General features: G+C 40.2%; 1 protein-coding gene across 1 annotated transcript in view; it reads right to left on the bottom strand.

Annotated features, from left to right (window-relative positions):
* Heatr5b (HEAT repeat containing 5B) overlaps positions 1 to 20,216 on the bottom strand; it is a 77,670-nt gene that overhangs the window by 34,850 nt on the left and 22,604 nt on the right. The window contains exons 17-24 of the mRNA XM_085833053.1: positions 17,902 to 18,007; positions 15,648 to 15,838; positions 13,256 to 13,415; positions 10,688 to 10,877; positions 8,955 to 9,124; positions 3,790 to 3,934; positions 3,233 to 3,472; positions 2,353 to 2,604 (exon numbers count right to left, since the gene is read on the bottom strand). Coding sequence (XP_085689179.1) covers positions 2,353 to 2,604; positions 3,233 to 3,472; positions 3,790 to 3,934; positions 8,955 to 9,124; positions 10,688 to 10,877; positions 13,256 to 13,415; positions 15,648 to 15,838; positions 17,902 to 18,007 — 1,454 coding nt within the window. The remainder of the gene's footprint in view (positions 1 to 2,352; positions 2,605 to 3,232; positions 3,473 to 3,789; positions 3,935 to 8,954; positions 9,125 to 10,687; positions 10,878 to 13,255; positions 13,416 to 15,647; positions 15,839 to 17,901; positions 18,008 to 20,216) is intronic.

Below are 20,216 nucleotides of genomic sequence, written 5' to 3'. Positions count from 1 at the left end.
ATTTAAAGTTTAAAGAGTGTATGTTGGTGGTAGGCACTGAAGGTAAAGAGAGAAGAGAATTTGGCTGGAAGACTCCAAAGCTCCCTCCTCTAGAGGAGGTTAGAACAAGCAACCAGCCTTGTGAGGTATAATAAGCCACTGACAGAGTTTGGCGGGGAAAGTCCCAGGCAGGAGGCTCTGAATTAAAATGGATCTACTCAGGCTATATAAATGCAAATAAACAAAATGTAAATAACAAGAAATAATTCATAAATAATAAATAAATAAGTGGAAGAATAAAAGACAATAATTCTTGTTCTCTCTGTCATCTAATTCACAAAATCTAGGAATCTATCAAACTCCCAATCAAACAACTGGACCTGAAATGAGAGCTGCTTTCCCTACCAGTCTCCACCCATAAACCTCTTTATGAAACCTTTTTTCTAAAATCTCAGGTGAATATGTAAAGGGTGGAAATGTCAAGGGTAACTAGGAGGGCTGGGAGGCTTACTGCAGTCTAGGAGTGACCATTCCTATGGCTAAAGCGCAGTACACAGGAGGACTAGGAGATGAGGATGCATCCAAAGGGTAACCTGGAAAGGGCCAGGTTTGCAACTTTTCAAAGTCAGAGTTGGCTCCTGTTTCACACTGGAACCTAAGCTGAGACCATCCTACCATCCAGCCATAGCTGTGAAGCACCATGAAGCAAAGAGCACATGCAGAGTGCATGGGGGAATCACAGTACCAGACTGTGAACAGATTCTGCATATGAGCAGCACTCCCCTCTTAGATGGAATAGCTAATGCAACCCATGGAGGCCCAGGGAGGCTAGAAGAGGGCATCACATTCTCTGGCACTAGAGTTAGAAGCATTTGTGAGTCATTTGATAGTCTGAGCACTGAACCTGGGTCCTCCACAAGGGCAGCAAGGGCTTTTAACCACCAAGCCATCACTCTAGCCCACAAACAACCTTTTTAAGAATCTTCCCAACACCTCTGTCAGGACACATCAGACATACTGGATTCATAAGTCAACCTCTCTATCATCTGGACTGTTAGGGTTTTGTAAGGTCTGACTATGACTTTGATTCTTTACATTCTCAATATTCAGTTAATAGGACTCAGTTAATATGGACTAAACAATGACATGAATACTACTCTATATTCACTGTGTTTCCCCAACACAGTGAATATAGAGTCTATATGTGTTCTATCTTCTGATTCACATTTCATACACTGTGCACTGCTATAACATGCAAGGCATTTAAATATATATACATCTATGCTGTCAACTTAGACAAATCAAAAAACCAGCAGGGTAATAGAGAGACAACTACATACAGGTACAAAGTCTCTTACTGGATCAGTTCTCTCAATTTCTCTGGGTCTCTTTAACTATAAAATGAAAATATTTATTACCGGGCCTAATGCTCACTTTGTGGATTTTCTATAATATTTGATCCAAATAACAAAATGCTTACAAAAGGTTAAAAAAATGTTCAAAACTACCTAATAATTTCACGTATTTCCATATGTGAAATATGAAAGTTTGAAATGTGCCATAGACCATTCTGACCATCTCTAACTGTGAATGGCAAAGTTCATTTGACTTTGGACCTGAAAGTTGCACTGTTGGAGCCTGTCGGTCAGTCAATGGAGGAACCACTACTGGCATGATGATGATGATGCCGTGATGATGAGGATGGTGAGAGGAAAGTCAGAAAGACATAAGAGACAGAGACGGGCAGGCTGTTGGTAAACGCCGTGTTAGCAAGCAAGTGTATGTTCTAGTGTCTTTTAAAGGTAAGCAACACAAAGTGTGATCAATTCCAAGAAGATAAACAGTGACTACAAATGTTTACATGGTGAGTTTGTGGTACACAGTATCTATGTTTGACTAAGGCCATTCATTTCCTTTAAGCTAGGACAGTCTCTCAAGGACATATGCCTAAGTGGAGGAACTTGGCAGGGTATAATGCCCATCTTAATTAAAAACAAAGGCAGATGTTGGCAGACTCTTTCATGACTAATCACAAGCAAGAAGTCAGTCAAAGTTAACTCCGATGTGCTCCCCACAGTGTATCATCTCTTTAACAATTAAGTGTTAAACTGAGGATTATATCCTGAGGAAATGTAAGTTGCAAACCTTGTTATTCTAATATGGTTGAAAGAATAAAATTCATACACACAGATATCTAAATATAAACAAATATTCTAAATGCAAACAAGTAGTATACAGGGACAGACACTTACTCTCAAGGCAAGGCAACCCGCAATAAATAAAATGCATAGCCTAAAGCATGCTCAGAGAGGTGAAATAGCTCAAACCTATCAAAAAGACTTCCAGGAGAAGAAGAACTAACCTGACACTTACTTTTTGGGTTTCGTAGTTTAGCAGACCGTGCCAAGGCAAGATCGAAGTGAGCCTGGTCTGAGTTCTCGCACAGGTTGATGATTCGGCACAGGCAGTCTGCAGCAAACACCCGAGTGGCCCAGCGAGGAGCCACGGAAGGCTTTGCTTTGTCCTCGTCGCCCAGGGTAGTGAACATGGCGTCGTCATCCGTCTCATCTTTCTTCTCAGAGTCTTCGTCTTTCCCACTGCTTAAGAGGGTAGCTGCGCTCATATCTACAACAAGAAAGGAGAGCAGCATGACTCGTCCCGAGACGATGCTTCGGGAAGACGTAAACCCATTCTCTCAACGAGCGAAATTCACAAGCCTCTTCTGTATCCGAGACCAAGAAAGACAACATCAGTTATCCGCACATGCACTTCTCTTGAATATTTAAAATGGATGATAGGTTATGTCCTACAGCAGAGTAGCACGGGATTCTTAAGATGAAAGACAACATCAGTTATTCGCACATGCACTTCTCTTGAATATTTAAAATGGATGATAGGTTATGTTCTACAGCAGAGTAGCACGGGATTCTTAAGATGAAAGACAACATCAGTTATCCGCATATGCACTTCTCTTGAATATTTAAAATGGATGATAGGTTATGTTCTACAGCAGAGTAGCACGGGATTCTTAAGATGTAAAAATTTAAGCTGAACTTTCAAAAAGAGTTTATTTAAAATGTATTTCAAAAGCATCTTAATTTATACCAAGATTTAACCTTCAACATTTTATAGAAAGCTGTGAATGAAAGTCAATGATACTTTTTAAAGTGGGCTCAATAGAGAAATGTATCTATGCTTATTATCAGAAGCAAGATGATCTTCATTGTTTTAAGAGCATCATTTAAATACGTACCACTAGAAGCTGCTAAGACATCTTTACAAAGCATTAGCCAGTGGGAAAGCTTTTCAACTGCCAGTGAAGAAAGCATGTGCCCCAACGTGTCGTGAATATCAGAGCAGAGTTTTCGATCTGTCTCTCGATCTAGCATTCCAAAGAGAAGTCCCTCAAGTCCCGTGTCTGTTATATTAACACCCTGGTGCCGGCAATGGATGTCACTGCGAGAACTAACTCCAGGTGTGAAAGGATTGACATCTGAAAGGGAATTGCCACAAGTAAATCTGTGTGCGATGTTATATGCTCTAGGTAGCATACACTAAAGACCAAGCCTTACACATGACTCACAACAGTATGAAATACCTTTTAACTATGATCTCCACTTGCTTACTGTTGTATTAAAATTTAAGCTGAGATTAATGGTTAGTATCTGGTTTCTCAAACTGATTATTCTGATCTCTTAGAAATATGAAAGTATTTTCCCATAATGTTTGTTTTTATTCACATTACATCCCAATCGCAGCCCCCCTCCATGAAAGTTTTTAAACAAGAGAATTGTCCAATCAGAGACTCACTACCACCGCTGATCTCTTTGTCCCCTGCATTCTTCGCCAGGCTCATGGCATATTCACACACTTCAGCTGCTTCTCTCTGTGCGAGTTGCCGGAGACAGGCCACAGCCGCTCGTCGGAGCAACAGATGGGAGCTGCACAGGTGAACCTGTCACATCACAAGTCAGGACAGTGACTACAGCTGGGACCTTGAAGTTCATTCACCTTGTAAACTCATCTTTGGGAAGCCTTACTTCTAAGAGGCTCCTTAATGAAAGACCTTGCTTTTTTTTAAATTACCATCAGGGGCTGGGAGATGACTCAGTAGTTAAGAGCACTTGATGTTCTTCCCGAAGACCTGGGTTCAACTCCCAGCACCCATCACTATCTGTTAACTCCATCTCCGGAGGGAACTGACACGTCTGGTCTCTTTGGGCACCTGCATACATCATGTGCCCACACCCACACTCAGACACACAAACATACGTAATTAAAGAATAATAAAATTCAGCCTTTAAACAAATACAACACAATTATACAATGGCGTTTTTGAGGATGATCGTGTCAGTAAGACAGACAGAAAATACAGCATTACCAAAATCCCTATGCTGAGATCTGTTCTCTAATACACTAAATGGAAATTCAGAGGAGTTTCTGCACAGCATAAGTTCATGCTCTAACAATTTTCCAGTACACCACAGATAGTTCCACCATCTCTGAGTAGCATATGGCTTCAGCAAGGTAAATTCAATTGTGGGTGGACTTTTTCAGCAACGACAAATAGAAGCCTGTTTCTTTTTTTGTTTGTTTTTTAAACCAGGTCTCACTATATAGCTCTGGCTGACCTGATTCTCACTATATAGACTAAATGGGCCTCAATCTCATAAAGACCCACCTGCTTCTGCCTCCTGAGTGCAGAGATCATAGGTGGTATGCAACACTATGCCAGGCTAAGGAACATACAGATGAATTTCAAAGTTAAAATCATTCACTGACCATTTCTAAAATTATTCTAGATGACACAAATACAATGATCCTGTCTGGACAAGAGGAACTATGGTCATGTGACAGTGTGGTCACATGACAGACAAAGCAGTTCATTCCAAGAACAGAAATGGTAATTCAGAGTGGCGCTTGTGCCTTCAAAATGTACTTCTCAATACATTTGCTGAAAAAAAAAAATCCTATTCCTTTTGTTTTAGATACTGTATGTGTTTTCACATAATATGTCCATTTCTGGTGACAAGGACAGCAGAATTGATTGATGTGAATTTACTGAGGTCTGAATTCATTTCACTACTTTGAATGAATTCACACACAGACTGCTTTTCAGCAAGTGTCTTAGCATCTGGTAAATGTAAACTGTTTGAGAGGCTTTGGGCAACTACTTGAATGCCCCTCTGTTCATGTCTCAGCTGCTGTGCCAGCCCGTCCCCGAGATGAGAAGAATCTCACTCACGCAGTCTTTTGGAAGGGGTTCAGGGAAGTATTCCGACATGCCCGGTAATAAAACCCTGGATGTTCCACCAAGGAATCAGCTTGGAAACATTAGCTTGCGTTAGGCATAGGAAACTCATTGCGTTCCCTGTGGCTTAGTGATAAAATACACTCAGGTAAGAGTCGGTTTTTACTTTACTAGATCCTTTTACTATGTTCTGTCAACCTCTATAGCATAATAAATTTAAAGAGGAAAAAAATGGGGTCTGGGGCCATGTTAATTCAGTGAGGCAAAGCACTTGCCGCCCAAGCCTGCGGACCTAAGTTTCTACTCCTAGAACCTCATGGAAGAGTTGGACACAGCAGTGCCTGGCTGTGTGATCCCAGAGCACCTACTGAGAAACTGTAGGTGGAAACAGCAGCGTCCTTGGAAGTCTGAAGGCCACCTAGCCTGGTGTACACAAAAAACAAAAGACCCAGTCTCAAACAAGATGGAAGCTTGACAATCTAAGGTTGTCTTCTGACATTTATATGTGAATGGTGGTACATACATGCTCAGACACATACAAACCAAGATGTTTTTTAAATGTTTTCAAAGAAAAAAATGGAGAGAAACCAGAAACCCCAGAAAGGTAGGTCTGTGTCTTCATCAGTTACTGTCTGAGCCGTACTGGGTATGTAGCAGATACCATCTATGCCCTCATGGCTCCCACTAGGTCACAGCTTCAGCACAATGCTCGGTTTCCTATCATAGAGGGCAATGCACACTAATATTCTGTTGTTTTCTTTCTACATTGTTTGTAAACATGCCGTGTGCATTTGGTTCTACCCTGTGACTTACTCAAACTCCATGATGGCCGGGCACTTGCTGAATTCTCCCTAAATAGGGGTATGTTTACAGAGTAAAATGAAATACACCACACAAAACCCAGAATCGCCTATCTTGCCCTTTTATTATCCCACAGGGTCCTCCTTCCCCCAGCAGCACCCTCTGATGGTGACATCTACGGTATCACTCTCCAGCTTCCTCTTGGCTCCACTGTCTGTCCTTGCAGCACTGTGTCATTAGCAATCTTCCTTCCCTTACGCTACCCTGAATGCTCAAAGTCTACCTATGAAGGCACAGAAGTCTACTTTCTTATGGTCTTCATCTAAGTCATTTACAGATATGAAAAAATCATAATTAATCAAAATTGATCCCATCATGCATCACACACTGGAGCCAGAGTGTCATTAATCTATAATGAACTCCCTGTTCTACCAGAGACTCTTATAATGCCCAGCGAGTTCAATTTCCTATATGCCATTATCCTCAACTTTAAGTCCCTCATTCACAGAAGTTAGTCTTCTCTTTCCCTACGAATATGAAATCAACAGACAACATCCTTAATCTCTAAGCCCATGTTTAGCTCTGTTCATCTCCTTTTTGTCAGGTTGCAGTGAAAATGCAATCCCATTACTTATGCCCTGGAAACTCTACTCCACTAAAATCCACTTGGACTATAAATGATTTCCCGTTTCCTGGATGCTTAATAGTTCCCCTCTACTAAGCTCCGCACATCAGCACGGCAACAGGCTTACACACTGCTACTACAGGAAAGAAGAAAGTCTCTCCTATCCTAGACCTCCTGGACACTGACTTCTTCCACTTGTTCCTTTTTGTTTTTTTTTTTTTTTTTTTTAGCTTTTAAAAGACATTCCTTATTTTTATTTTATGTGAAGGGGTGTTTTGGCTGCATATATTTTTATGTACCATGTGCAGATAGTACTTGAGGAGTCCAGAAAAGGATGTTGGATCCCCTGGAACTGGAGTTACAGACAACTGTTAGCCATCATATGAGTGCTGGAAATTGAACCTGGATCCTCTGGAGAGGAGCCAGTGCTCTTAATCACTGAGTCATTGCTCCAACCCCAACATCCCAAACGTCTACAAAGACTTTCTACTTGTGCTCATTCTTGAACCTCTGGCTTTCACCTCCATCATTCTTCCGGTGAGTTCTTGCCGCAAACAATCATGTGACAAAGGTCAAAGGACATATTACAGCTCACCTCAGGCCTTGTCAGTATTTAATATAGCTAACTGCTCTGCTACTGCACTTGGCCCGTGTAAATACACACCCTCTACTTTTCCTTCAGTCTTTCTTATGTCACTGTTATCCTCCTGTCCCCTCCCCACTCCCTCTCAGTTCTCTAATAGTCTTCTTTTCTTTTGTAAGTCTACCATGGCAGGTTTCTAACTCAGCACTCACTCTGATCTCAGCTACTCCCGTAGGTTATCTAAATGACTTACAGTACCAAACTCACTTTTCTAATCCAGTCTTTTGTTTCTTTGTTTGGTTTGGTTTTTTTTCAAGACAGGGTTTCTCTGTATGGCCCTGGCTGTCCTGGAACTCACTGTAGACCAGGCTGGCCTGGAACTCAGAAATCCGCCTGCCTCTGCCTCCCAAGTGCTGGGATTAAAGACGTGCGCCACCACGCCTGGCTTACTCCATTCACTTTTAACTGAGCTCCAGGCTTGTGTAATCAGTCACATACCTATAACCAAATAATGGTATACCACTCCCCAACCCTGCCCAACAATGCCAGTCACAGGAAATTCCATCACCATGCTCAGGACAGAACCCAAAACATCCTTCTTGCTTTTCCCTCAGGGTCAATTACTCAACTCATTCTGTCAGTTCTTCCTCCTAAATATCATTTGAATCCATCCTTTTCCACCTTATTCCAATTGTAAACAACCGAAAACAAACCATTATCATCATTCTCCTACAATACCAAGATTCTTAGCCTACTGCATCGAGGATAGAATGGGGAAAGTACAGATCTGATCATGTTACCTGCCTGTAGAGAATAATGATTCCTTGTTATAGAATAAAGTCCAAGGTCTTACTATCTATGAACATCGGCATGATCTGCCCCCTGGCTAGCTATCCAGCCACCTTGCTTTCTGCTGTCCATACTTACATCTTCTCCCAGGTTTATCCACACCATTAAACATATACTTCTCATATCCTACTTTTCCCTCTGAATACTGATACTGTGCTGGTCTACAGACTAAATCCTATTCTACATAACACACTGTAAGTACTGTTTTTCAGGAAACTAATTTCTCAATGTCTGGATTATGGTAAGTTCTGTGTTATATACTCCTGATGTTACCGAATGCTTTTTCTTTTCTGTTTGTTGTTTGCTGAGAATCAAACCCAGGGCCTTTTAAATGCTACACAGGGGCTTTACCACTGAGCAACATCCTCAACCTTCTACCAACCTTCTACAGCCTTCCTAGCGCTTATCATTTTTGTAAATAACTATTGTTCACTGTCTCTTGTTAGCTGTAAGCCTCATGGCAAAGGTTTGATCTTGTCTTATTTATACAAGTGCCTGCAGTAGTCTGCCTTGTACCTTACATCTAACAGGCAATCCGCGAATATTTGTTGAATGGACACACTGAAGATTGCAATGACGGCAGCAGATCCCAGAAGCCATCATTCAAGAAATACTAAGAAATGCAGTTCTGAGTGGATGGGACCACACATAGCAAGTTCTTAGCTAGGAAATGAGCAGGTCATCAAAATATTTCTTAAAATTTAAAATAAAAAATAAAGAAAAGAAAAGAAGATAACTATTGAAACTTAAACACTAAGACGTATGATCCAGCCAGTATGTTTTTGTTTTGGTCCAGTTTGGTCTTTTGATAAAGACACTTTAAAGCTCTTAATATAAGATGGTGACTGGCATGGCTGTATACTTACACAGAGGCTAGGAACAAGGCTGGACAGATTGACGTGTCGTGGGGCAAACATGTGAAGCTGCTGAAGGCAAGAGATGGCAGCTGCCTGAACAAGGGAGTCAGAGTGGTCCTGGGTAATGGCACAGCCCACCAAGCAGGAAGAGCGGATGGTGGATATGGTGGCTGCATTTCCTAACAGGAAAATAAAAGACAACGCTAAATGTAACTATGTTAGTAGTGTCACAGAAAGACTCCTAGAACGTAATCGTCTTCTAGGTAAACCCTTCTTCAAATCTGTATTCAGATTGTTTGTTATAACCACAAATATGACATTGAAACACAACTGTATTTGCAAGGCAATGTCTTAGAAATTAAGTCCTTAAAAACAACCACACACACACACACACACACACTATCCTTTATAACTTCCAGTCTTCTGCTAAAGAACCACAGGATTTCTCACTCCATGATTCTCTACTCAACGAACACACTCTACTTTCATTATGACAACTTTAAAGATTGCTTGCCTAATAATAAAACCTTACAGAGGTAATTAAGGAAAATATATTACATATTTCCTGTATAATAATTTAGTTGACAAATGTAGGTGTCTGAAATTTTCTTTAATGTGAAGCAGAATGTACATAGTCAAGGGAATCTATGATCATGCAGCCCCTCTCTACTTTCATGGTCTGTCTGCAAAATGGAGGCGACACATATCACGGAACTGTGTCATCATTAAATGATATAGAAATAGAAAGTCGGCCTTCTCAAGACATAAAGTAAATGGAAAGGGAAGCGGGGATTCTGAGTCTACATGCTCAGGGTCCAGTCACGACTCACTGAATTCAGTGTTGAATTCACCATCAGGAAGGTCCAGTTCCAAGTACAGCAGCAGTCGACCTTCTGTGAACCTTTCCTCTGAACGAGCTGCCTCAGTGACAGGTGACACACCATTAGGGATATTAGAATCAAAGAGTAAGCCCATGGAGGCAGTACTCAGCATCCCAGGCTAAAAGAACTTCCTTTCCATTGTGGGGGAAGGAGATGTCCAAGCAGACTTTCATTTAATATGTTTTCTCTGCTCAAGACTTTTAAAAATGCTATTAGCCAGGAGTGGTGCTGCACACATTTAATCCCAGCACTCCAGAGACTGCAAGTTCAAGGACATCCTGCTCTACATAGAGGCTTCTGAGCCTGCTACAACTGCCAGTAAAACCCTGACACCTACTATGGTTTGCCTGTTGTCTTAGTTAGAGTTTTACTTCTGTGAACAGACACCATGATCAAGGCAAGTCTTATAAGGGACAACATTTAATTGGAGCTGGCTTAAAGGTTCAAAGGTTCAGTCCATTATCATCAAAGTGGGAACATGGCAGCATCCAGGCAGGCATGGTGCAGGAGGAGCTGAGAGTTCTACATCTTCATCTGAAGGCTGCTAGCAGAATACTCACTCCCAGGCAGCTAGGTTGAGGGTATGTAAGCCCATCCCTACTATGACACACCCACTCCAACAAGACTACACCTCTTAAAATTGCCACTCCCTGGCCCGAGCACATACAAACCATCACATCTGTATATTTTTAAAATGGCACATATAAAACAGTGAGTGCCAGGTTTTGGAAAATAAAAATGTACAGTAGATGATAACTATTAAAAAGTTTTGCAAGCAACACAATGGTGATACTGAGGGAGCTGGAGGGAGGGACAGTGATTGCCCAGGCACTTTCTTCAACTTGAGATGAATTTGCTTACCCTGAAGCTCTGGTCCAACAGTAGTTATGATCGCCCCCAAGCATCTGCCCAAACACTGGTGAACTTCTGTGTGTGAAGGTGGAACTGTCAGCAGCAAGGTGAGTACCAGGGACAACGTGGGCTCCACGTACCCACGGTACATTGGGCCGCTAGAATCCACTATCAGGGCAAGTGAATGAAGAGACCAAGTCTACAATAAACATAACTGCACTTTAGTTGCAGGAAACAGTTACAGTATACTCAACCAAGTAAACTAAATTGTTATATTCGTGGAAATATCAATATGTTTTGAGTTAGAGTCTTATTGTATCCTGGACTGGCCTTGAACTTGTGATCTTTATGCTTAGCCTTTTAATTGCTCTCATGTGCCTCCATGAATGGTTTAAATGTGTATACTCTTAAAGTTTCACTGCAGCTGTATTTACTTAAACATAAAATGTTTGAAAAATGACAAAGGTTAAAATACTCAGAGAATAACTGTGATCCAATGACCCTAGAAACATGGGTTGGGGTAAAGGAGGAAGAAAGAGTGGGCATGAGGCTACTTGGGTATTAACCATCTAATGATGAAAAGAAACAAAAAGTCAACAATACAATGTGCTGGGAATAGGTATGTGAATTATGAAGACTGAAGGTAAATGGATGGTGATGGAAACAACCATCCTAAGTGCCACTGCAGACCTAGAAAGACGAATGCCGTCATGTTTTCTCTCATTTATAGGAGTGAGCTTTGAATCCTCAGATTCATGTGTTCTTGGAATAGTCATACAGGTCGGTAAATTACGAAGGGATCAAAGACAGGGTGGGGAGACAGAATTCACCAGTAAAACAGGGTTAAAAGAGAAAAACAGCAGCAGGAAGGATTAACTTGGGTTGGAGTAGAAGGTAGGGTAGAAGAGGGAATATGGGCATGGATAAACAACACTAAAGACATTTTTAAAAAGACATATGGAAACATACTACATATATATATGTAGATATATACATATATCTACTACATATATATATACATATATATATACATATATATATATACATATACACACACATATATATATACATATATATATATATATATATATACATATATCTACATATATATATGTAGATATGATAAGATAAGAAGCAAAGAAATAAGAGCCCAGTGCCAGGTGTAAGTTCCTTCTTCGGAAGTCATTGGCCACTGAGACACCCCTTCCCCCAAACATTACAGGCTTCTGCCATTGTTCCAGGCTAGCCTCCAGAACTTGTCAGATCCGATTGCTGAAGATACAATGTGATTGAGTGATAGAGCTGGGCAAAACCACTCTGGTATGGACCTAGAAGCTTCATCACTACTGGCTAGCTTTCACAGTCCTTGAAGGTTCTACCAGAGAAGAAAAATAACCACCAGTCATACAGTTATGAATGCAGCAAGCCAGAGGAATGACGGGTCTGGTAAGGCGTGCCCACTAGTAGAACAGGGGCCTAAACATCATGGGAGTAAACAAGTATTCCTAACTGGATTTCAATTCCGTTCTATAAGATGAGATCTATGCCTGCCACCATTATCAGGCTAAGAACCTATGGCTAGATGGGTCTTAGGCTGTAGAGGATATCTACTATTATTGTGAGACTCCATGAGCACATGTCTCTTTAACATTCTATCTACAGATCCATGCATATCTCAACCTGCGTCTGAGAAACTTCTACTTTCAGTGGATGGTGATTTACAGAGTAATCCACAACTGGCCAAAGTGGAGGGGAAATATCTGTGTAATTTTCATCCCTAAAGGAACATATAAACTTCATCCCAGCCTCCAAAATGCAGGGGTCACTGTGGAAAAGACAGCAGAGAGTATGAACCTAAGGGAACATTTTCTCCTGGACACAGAAGAAAGGCAGGGACTCATAGCAGTTTCAACAGTATGTACAAAACCTATACAAGCCTAAGCTAGACCAAACGACAAAAAGGAGAGAGGAGCTGGGCACACTATCCCACCGTAAGCCATGGAGCTACTGGCAATTGTTAGCTGCAGGGAAAGGGAGAGACAGTTATCTGTAAGAGTGTAGCCCCCGGTAAGCTGACTATCTTCCAGTAGAAGGCCACACATCAAGAATCTATGGAAAGTACAAAGTGGTTTTGAAGGGTTAAAAAACAAAACAAAACAAAAAACACTAAGTTAGGTGGGTAGGGAAGGGAAGGGTGAACTGGCGAAGTTAAGATCAAAATATATTGTATTACATTTTCAAAGAACTAATAATGAACTATATGAATATCATATATATGTAGAATATATATGTTTAACAGAAAATGGCAGTTTTTGAAGATTATGTTGAAAAGCAAAATTCTTGCTAATGATTCTAACAAACTCCTAAAAATAACAAGGAAAGAGCATAATTCATTTTTCCTAACAACCTGTCAGTCACAGATAGTGTTTAAAATTATAGGCCCGATGGCACATGTCTGTAATCCTAGCACTCAGGAGGCTTAGGCATGTGAACAGCATAAGTTCCAGGTCAGTTTGGGCAAGACAGGAAGACCTTATCTCAAAAGCAATTGTGGCAAAATACTTCCAGACTGTCTACCTGAACTTCAGGGGATGTCCCATCTTGAGCTAGAGCCAGTAGAATGCTGACACTGGTCTTTAGGTGTTGTCCTGATCCTATGCCACCAACATAACGATGTAAACAACCGAGGGCCAGTGAGTGACCAGTCCTGGACACGACATCTCGAGCTGACTTCAACCTGAGAAAGATGACACAACAGCAATTGGTCTCTCCATCGTCCTCTAGTAATAGTCTAACCAATCGCACATGCACAGCAGGAAAAGATTCTGGAAACTAATAAAATAAGGGCCTTTATAACTGACTTTGAACAAGAAATTTAAACAGTATTCATGGGGCTGAGGGTGTGGCTCACAGGCAGAGAATGTGTTTAGTGTGTACAAAGTCCTGAGTTCAATCCCCAGTACCACAAAGAAAAAAACCTGCATTCTGAGGATACACAAAATATTTCTTACATTACTTAAGAAATTTCCTATGTTTTGTTTTGTTTTTAAGTGCTGGGGACTAGATCCAGAGTCTTGTGTACACTAAGCAAGCATTATATCACTGACCTATACCCCACCTGCTTATAATTACAATCAAAGTCTCCATAAAACAGGAACATTTCTACATATATTTTATATGTGTATATTAAAGATTTATTGGGCTGGTGAGATGGCTCAGCAGGTAAGAGCACTGACTGCTCTTCCAAAGGTCCTGAGTTCAAATCCCAGCAGCCACATGGTAGCTCACAACCACCTGTAATGAGATCTGACGCCCCGTTCTGGTGCGTCTGAAGTCAGCTACAGTGTATTTATGTATAATAATAAATAAATCTTTAAAAAAGATGTATTTTTATTGAAATGTATGTGAATCAAGTGTGGATACCCACAGAAACCAGTGGAGGGCACTGGATTCCCAAAGGTGGAGTTATAAGTTGCCTGATGTGGGTTCTGGGAATTGAACTTGGGTCTTCTCAAAAAGCAGGAGTGCTTTTCATTGCTAAGCCATTTCTCTGGCCTCTAAGATATATTTTTTAATAAATTTTAAAATTAAAGTAAATACTGAAAAGAAATTTTAAAATAATTTAATTGAGATGTATTTATTATGTAAAACTAATTAATTACCCAGGCTAGCCTCAAACTCATGGCAACCCTGCCTTAGCCTTTCAAATGCTGCTGCTGCTGCTACAGGTATGAGCCATCACACCTGGCTTAAACACTCATCAATTTAAAGTGTCAAGTATACAATGATCACTGGACACTGTATATAACATCACATCAACACAACATTGAGCAGAAATGTTGTGAATATGCCACACATATGGCATCTAATTAATACTCTTGTGCTAATACAGAAGTGAAAATACAATTAATAAATTAATTTTAAAATGTTTTAACAAGGAGCTAGCAAACCATTAAAATAATCATAATACAATTAACAAGTTACTGAGATATTTTACAGTTTTTCAAAGTAAATTCTAAAATCTGATATAAAATAAATACTTAACAGTTTGGGAATTTGGTGAAGAAATATTTCAATTGTTCAGTAAGCAAAGCAATGATATTGAGAGCAAACCCTCTCTCCTGGGTAGAGTGGAACCAGCTACCTCACCGTCCTGCTACCATGGCCTTGCTGGAGGAAGGACCGCCATCCTCCAATTGGGACCAAAGCAAAGCCGTCTTTCCGTGAGGAGCTTCGCGGGGTTGTTGCATGAAAACAGAGTTACCATCTTATAGCCAAGAGGCCCGCCACTGGCTGTAGGAAAGGCAGTCTCAAAATGTAAGCATTCAGAGAATGCTTTTATTTCATAATCCCTACTTTCAATTCTTCTTCTCTCGTTAATGATTATGATGTGGATTAATATGCTTATTGTTCAAAATATAGGAGTTAAGAATGGCAATTTATATGACTCATGTTATTTTTTGGCCTTTTGATTTTTTTTTTAACTTCGAGTAACAATATTAAAATCCACATTTCTCCCCTTAATCACGCTTGTTTGACTCGCTGAGGTCACTCTTCATAACTGACATGCACAATAATTCTTAAAAGCTTTAAAGTGTAACTCTATCCTGTTCTCCTCTAAAGTGAGGCATTACTCTAAGAAGTGAGTGAGTAAGAGACTGATCTCGATTAACAGGGGGCAGACAGCGGACAGGAGGGAACAACTGCAGGTGCCTGTGGAAAGTCTTGACTAATGCTTCTTGAATAAGCCACCATGTCCTCCTTAAAAGCTCTTAACATATTACATCTCTCCCAGAATCTAGAGGTCAATAAATTACTGAATTAAAATTTGAGATTGTAAAAAGCAACAAGAATCAAGAATTGTCACATGCAGTAAACCAAGTGGAAAGTACATAGTCTAGGTAGCAATTACTGACTGCTTAAGAGACATCTTAGACTAGTGGAGAAACTTGCTAAGAGACGCACTTACTTGTCAAAACTGTATTGGGCCATTCGGGCAATAAAAGATGCTTCTCCCACCACCTGAGCCATTCTTCCAAGGGCTTCCCCTGCCGCACACCGTAAGATGGGGTTTGGGTTGTCAAGGGCTCCCATAACCAGTGTCAGAGCAGACTTACGGACTTCCTCAGGTCCCAAAGTACTCTTGTTTTCAGCTAAGCCCTATATTGATTATTTTTTAAAAAGGAATAATGATATCAATTCATAATTCACGTTGGATAAAGAAATAGACATATTCCAATTTTAGGAAAGACAGATTTCTTCATACATTATTTTTCTCAAATGAATATGCTGTATCTGGGGTTAGTACCTACTCAGTGTACGGTGATCACTTCCTATATGTGACTTTAGAACACGGCAATTAATAATCCCACTGGTCCCAGAAACACAAGCTATGGGAGAATTTCTATCTAAGGTCTAATACTCAATATTCTTTTGGTCAGAGAGGCCACTGTATGATTAAATTGAGCATTTTTTTCAGATGAATAAATGCCAACATTTATGTATGAAACTGATCCATTTACATAAAAATTCAATAAAAACCACTATGTGGTTTCAAGCTGTGGTCCTAGCTACTTGGGAGGATGAGGCAGGAGGGACTGAAGCAGGATCAGTAGCTGAACAACGCCATAGGTTTGTTTTCTGTTCTAGCTTGGGAACAAAAACTGCTTTGGAATTTGATTTTTTAAATTTATTTATTTATTCACTTTGGGGATTCAATTATCTTACCTGAGATGAAAACCTAAGTCATGGTGCCAGCAGAAAGTTAACTACAGCAGAGGCATTCGCCATTTCTATGTAAGAGTGCATGTGATCTGTACACAATGTTAGGACCACACTATTCTCCCAGCCACTAGAGGCCGCCATACCACCACACTGCTTTTTTTTTTTTAATGCTCAGACATTAGTGTCAGTTTCTAAATAGGGGTACATCAATGGCTACAAAGTAGCCCAATGCTATCTCTGTAACCCATTTCCCTCCTCACCCCAGGCTTGTAAAGCATGACTGAAAGAATACTTTTAATCATTTGCATTTTCTGTTATACTGAATTTTATTATTAGAATCCATCTTATAATAATCCTAGCACTAAATAATAGACAAAAGTTTTTAAGTAACTCATGAAAAGTGTGATCTATGATTGATGAGTCCTTCTGAGCCAGGCAGACACTTGTTATGCATTTCACAGTAGGAACTGAAGCTCAGAAGGTGCAGAGAGCTCCAGGACACATAGAGTCAGTGACAGCTAACCCAGAAGATAAAGTCAGTGACAGCTAACCCAGAAGACACTCCTCACAGTCTGCGGCCTGTCAGTTATGAAACGCATCCTATGCTGAGTCAGCTTAAATCACAAATGGAAATGAAGATTTGTTTCATATATATTTAGTACAAAATCAGATCTCATTAAATAGGCATCTTGGAAAATCCCAAAAGAAAGTATTGGCACTTGTAAAATTTGAAGTTCAAATTGAAATCAGAACTTTTGAATTACGAAAATATAAAATATCAATTTAGTTATAATAAACCCAATATAAAGTTTCTAGTAAGTTCATTAAGCTAACATAAAATCACCATTATCGGGCTGGTGAGATGGCTCAGCGGGTAAGAGTGCTGACTGCTCTTCCGAAGGTCCTGAGTTCAAATCCCAACAACCACATGGTGGTTTACAACCACCCATAATGAGATCTGATGCCCTCTTCTGGTACAGTGTACTTATTTATAATAATAAATAGCTCTTTGGGCCAGAGTGAGTGGGGCCAACCAAAGCAAGCAGGGTTGACTGGAGCAAGCAGAGGTCCTAAATTCAATTCCCAACAACCACATGAAGGCTTACAACCATCTGTACAGCACACACACACACACACACACACACACTATGTAAATCATTAAAAAAAAGTCTGGGGCTGGAGAGATGGCTCAGTGGGTAAGAGCACTGACTGTGTTCCCAGAGGTCCTGAGTTCAAATCCCAGCAACCACATGGTAGCTCATAATCTGTAATGGGATCTGATGTCCTCTTCTGGGGTGTCTGAAGACTGCTACAGTGTACTCATATAAATAAAATAAATAAATCTTAAAAAAAAAAGTCTGAAAAACTATTTAAAATAAAACATCACCATTATCAAGAGCATAACTAAATGTTAAGTGCTAGAATAAGCTTGATATACCTGGCTTTTTAAAACACATTGCCATGTTCCAGAATATTTATCATGCTGTAAGAGTTCATACCTTCAGTGCACTAAGAACAGCAGTAAATATGTTAAGCTGCACAGCCTGCTGGCGGACACCTTTGGCTTGCTTAACACATTCAGCAAAGTGATCCAGCATTTGTAACCTATAGTAATGGGATAAAATCACATTAGTATATTAGCGGGTTTTGTTTGTTGTTGTTGTTGGTTTTTTTGTTTTGTTTTGTTTTGTTCTTTTTGTTTTTCGAGACAGGGTTTCTCTTTGTAGCCTTGGCTATTCTGGAACTCACTCTGTAGACCAGGCTGGCCTCGAACTCAGAAATCCGCCTGCCTCTGCCTCCCAAGTGCTGGGATTAAAGGCGTGCGCCACCACGCCCGGCTCATTAGTGGTTTTTATTTAAATATGGCTTAAAAATAAAGATAAGAATATAAACCAGTTATCAATTATGCCCCTGGACTGTATCCATTTCATCCCCAGAATTGATTCAAAGCCAACCTTTATCTCCTATATTAATACATACTCATGTATTAGAACAAAAAGGACACTAAATATTAAATTTCAATTATCAAAAAAATAGTACATAATTCCAGAGGTCATAAGTATGTCCAGCAAAATCCCTGGCTTGTAGCGTATGATACAGTTGGCCCCATGACTGTCCACCAAAGAGCTATGTGGAAAAGACTGGAACCCCAGGGTAGCTCTGGTAAGCAGTGGCAGGCTGGAAGGAGGTCACCAGTGCACTGGGGACATGCCCTTGGGGAGCAGTGAGACCCTGGCCTCTTCCTTCTTTCTCTCACTTTGCTTTCTAGACATGAAGTGAGCAGTGTGGCTCTGTGATGTACTTCCATCCTATGAACCTTACAGCAGGAACACGGCAGTGCAGCCATCTAATCAGGGAGCGTAACCTCTAAGCCAAGCAAACGGATTCTCTGTTAAGTGTTTCAGATATTTGGCAGTGACTAATGTGAGGCCCGTGAGTTAGTCCCTCCCCTTCTCTCTTTACACAAGGTTGGACAAGCTGCTTGGCTTATCCTCGAACTCTTTCTCCTGCTGCTTCAGCCTCCCTAGGGCCCGAGCTGCAGAAGTCTCAGTCATATGTCACTGCACCTTTTCTCCTCAAAGTATTTTTAATAGATCAGAATAATAACCATTATCTACTTCTGTGGATAATTTTTAATTGGAAAGAAAAGATGGGCATACCTTTTAAAACTTTGTATTACATATTATATAGTTATTTAGTGTATCTGTGCATGGATAAACGTGCAGGGTACTCCTGTGGAAGTCAGAGGCTGATCTGTAGGAGTCAGTTCTCTCCTTCTGCTGGAAAACAGGTTGTCAGGCATGGCAGCAAGTCTCTTTACCTGCAGGGCCAACTCCTCAGGCCGAGTAGAATTTTTTTCTTTTCTTATTTTGATAAGGGGTCCCTCTATATAACATAGGCTAACCTTAAACTCTGTGTAGCCTAGGTTCTAGTTTGTTTGCTTGCTTGTTTGTTTCTTTGCATCTTTAAAACCCTACACATGAGCTGGAGGGATGGCCAGTTCCAAGCACCCACACAGTAGCTCACAACCATGTAAACCTCTAGTTCCAGGGTATGCAGACCCTCCTGATAGACTCTGGCATCAGGTATATTGTACATACACACATGCAGGAAAAACATACCTATCATAAAACAAAGAAACTTAAAGACATTTTTAAATGTTCTTACATAGAAAAAAACTGTACCCCATATCTTACCATACCAGAAGCTTTGAGACATTTCAAGACAGGCTTAGAGACATTTCAAGACAGACTGAACAATTAAAAAACCACAAAGTCTGGGATTTGAATGTGCTTATTTAAAGCAAGGATATTGAGTATATATAATACATACAGTTTTTTTCAACTTTAATGTTGTTTAACATTTATGTGGAAATCAATTGTATTTAATGATATCAAGCTTAAATATAAAAAACAAATAGCTAAAAGCAATTCCTCAAGTAACCTACACATTTAAAGATATATTATCTTTTGCATCTAAACAATATTACTTTAAGTCATATTTTATAGAAGTTAAGTAATTTGAAAGAGTCTGACATTAATTCATTTTTTTCCATTTTGGGAAATCACAAGTATACAAAGTGCTGGCAGAGTTAGGAATGGTGGCTGTGGACATAAAATACAGCAGACCAAAATCCTCATGCAACAAGAAAAAGCAGCTCTGCTGGTTTCTGTGTCCCAGACTTGGACTTATCACAGAACAATCAAATAGTCGACTTCCCACACGCGTACTTGTTCAGGAATAGAATTACGAAGGAGACAACTCTAATTAGAGATGCAGTTTAATTTAGAAACTGATAAACCATTAAAATGAA

This window comes from Mus caroli, unplaced genomic scaffold, assembly GCF_978045245.1.
Source record: "Mus caroli unplaced genomic scaffold, Mus_caroli_1 scaffold_18, whole genome shotgun sequence".
Lineage (NCBI taxonomy): Eukaryota > Metazoa > Chordata > Mammalia > Rodentia > Muridae > Mus > Mus caroli.
Note: the sequence above shows the minus strand (reverse complement) of the source record. Positions and strands in the feature narration are given on the sequence as shown.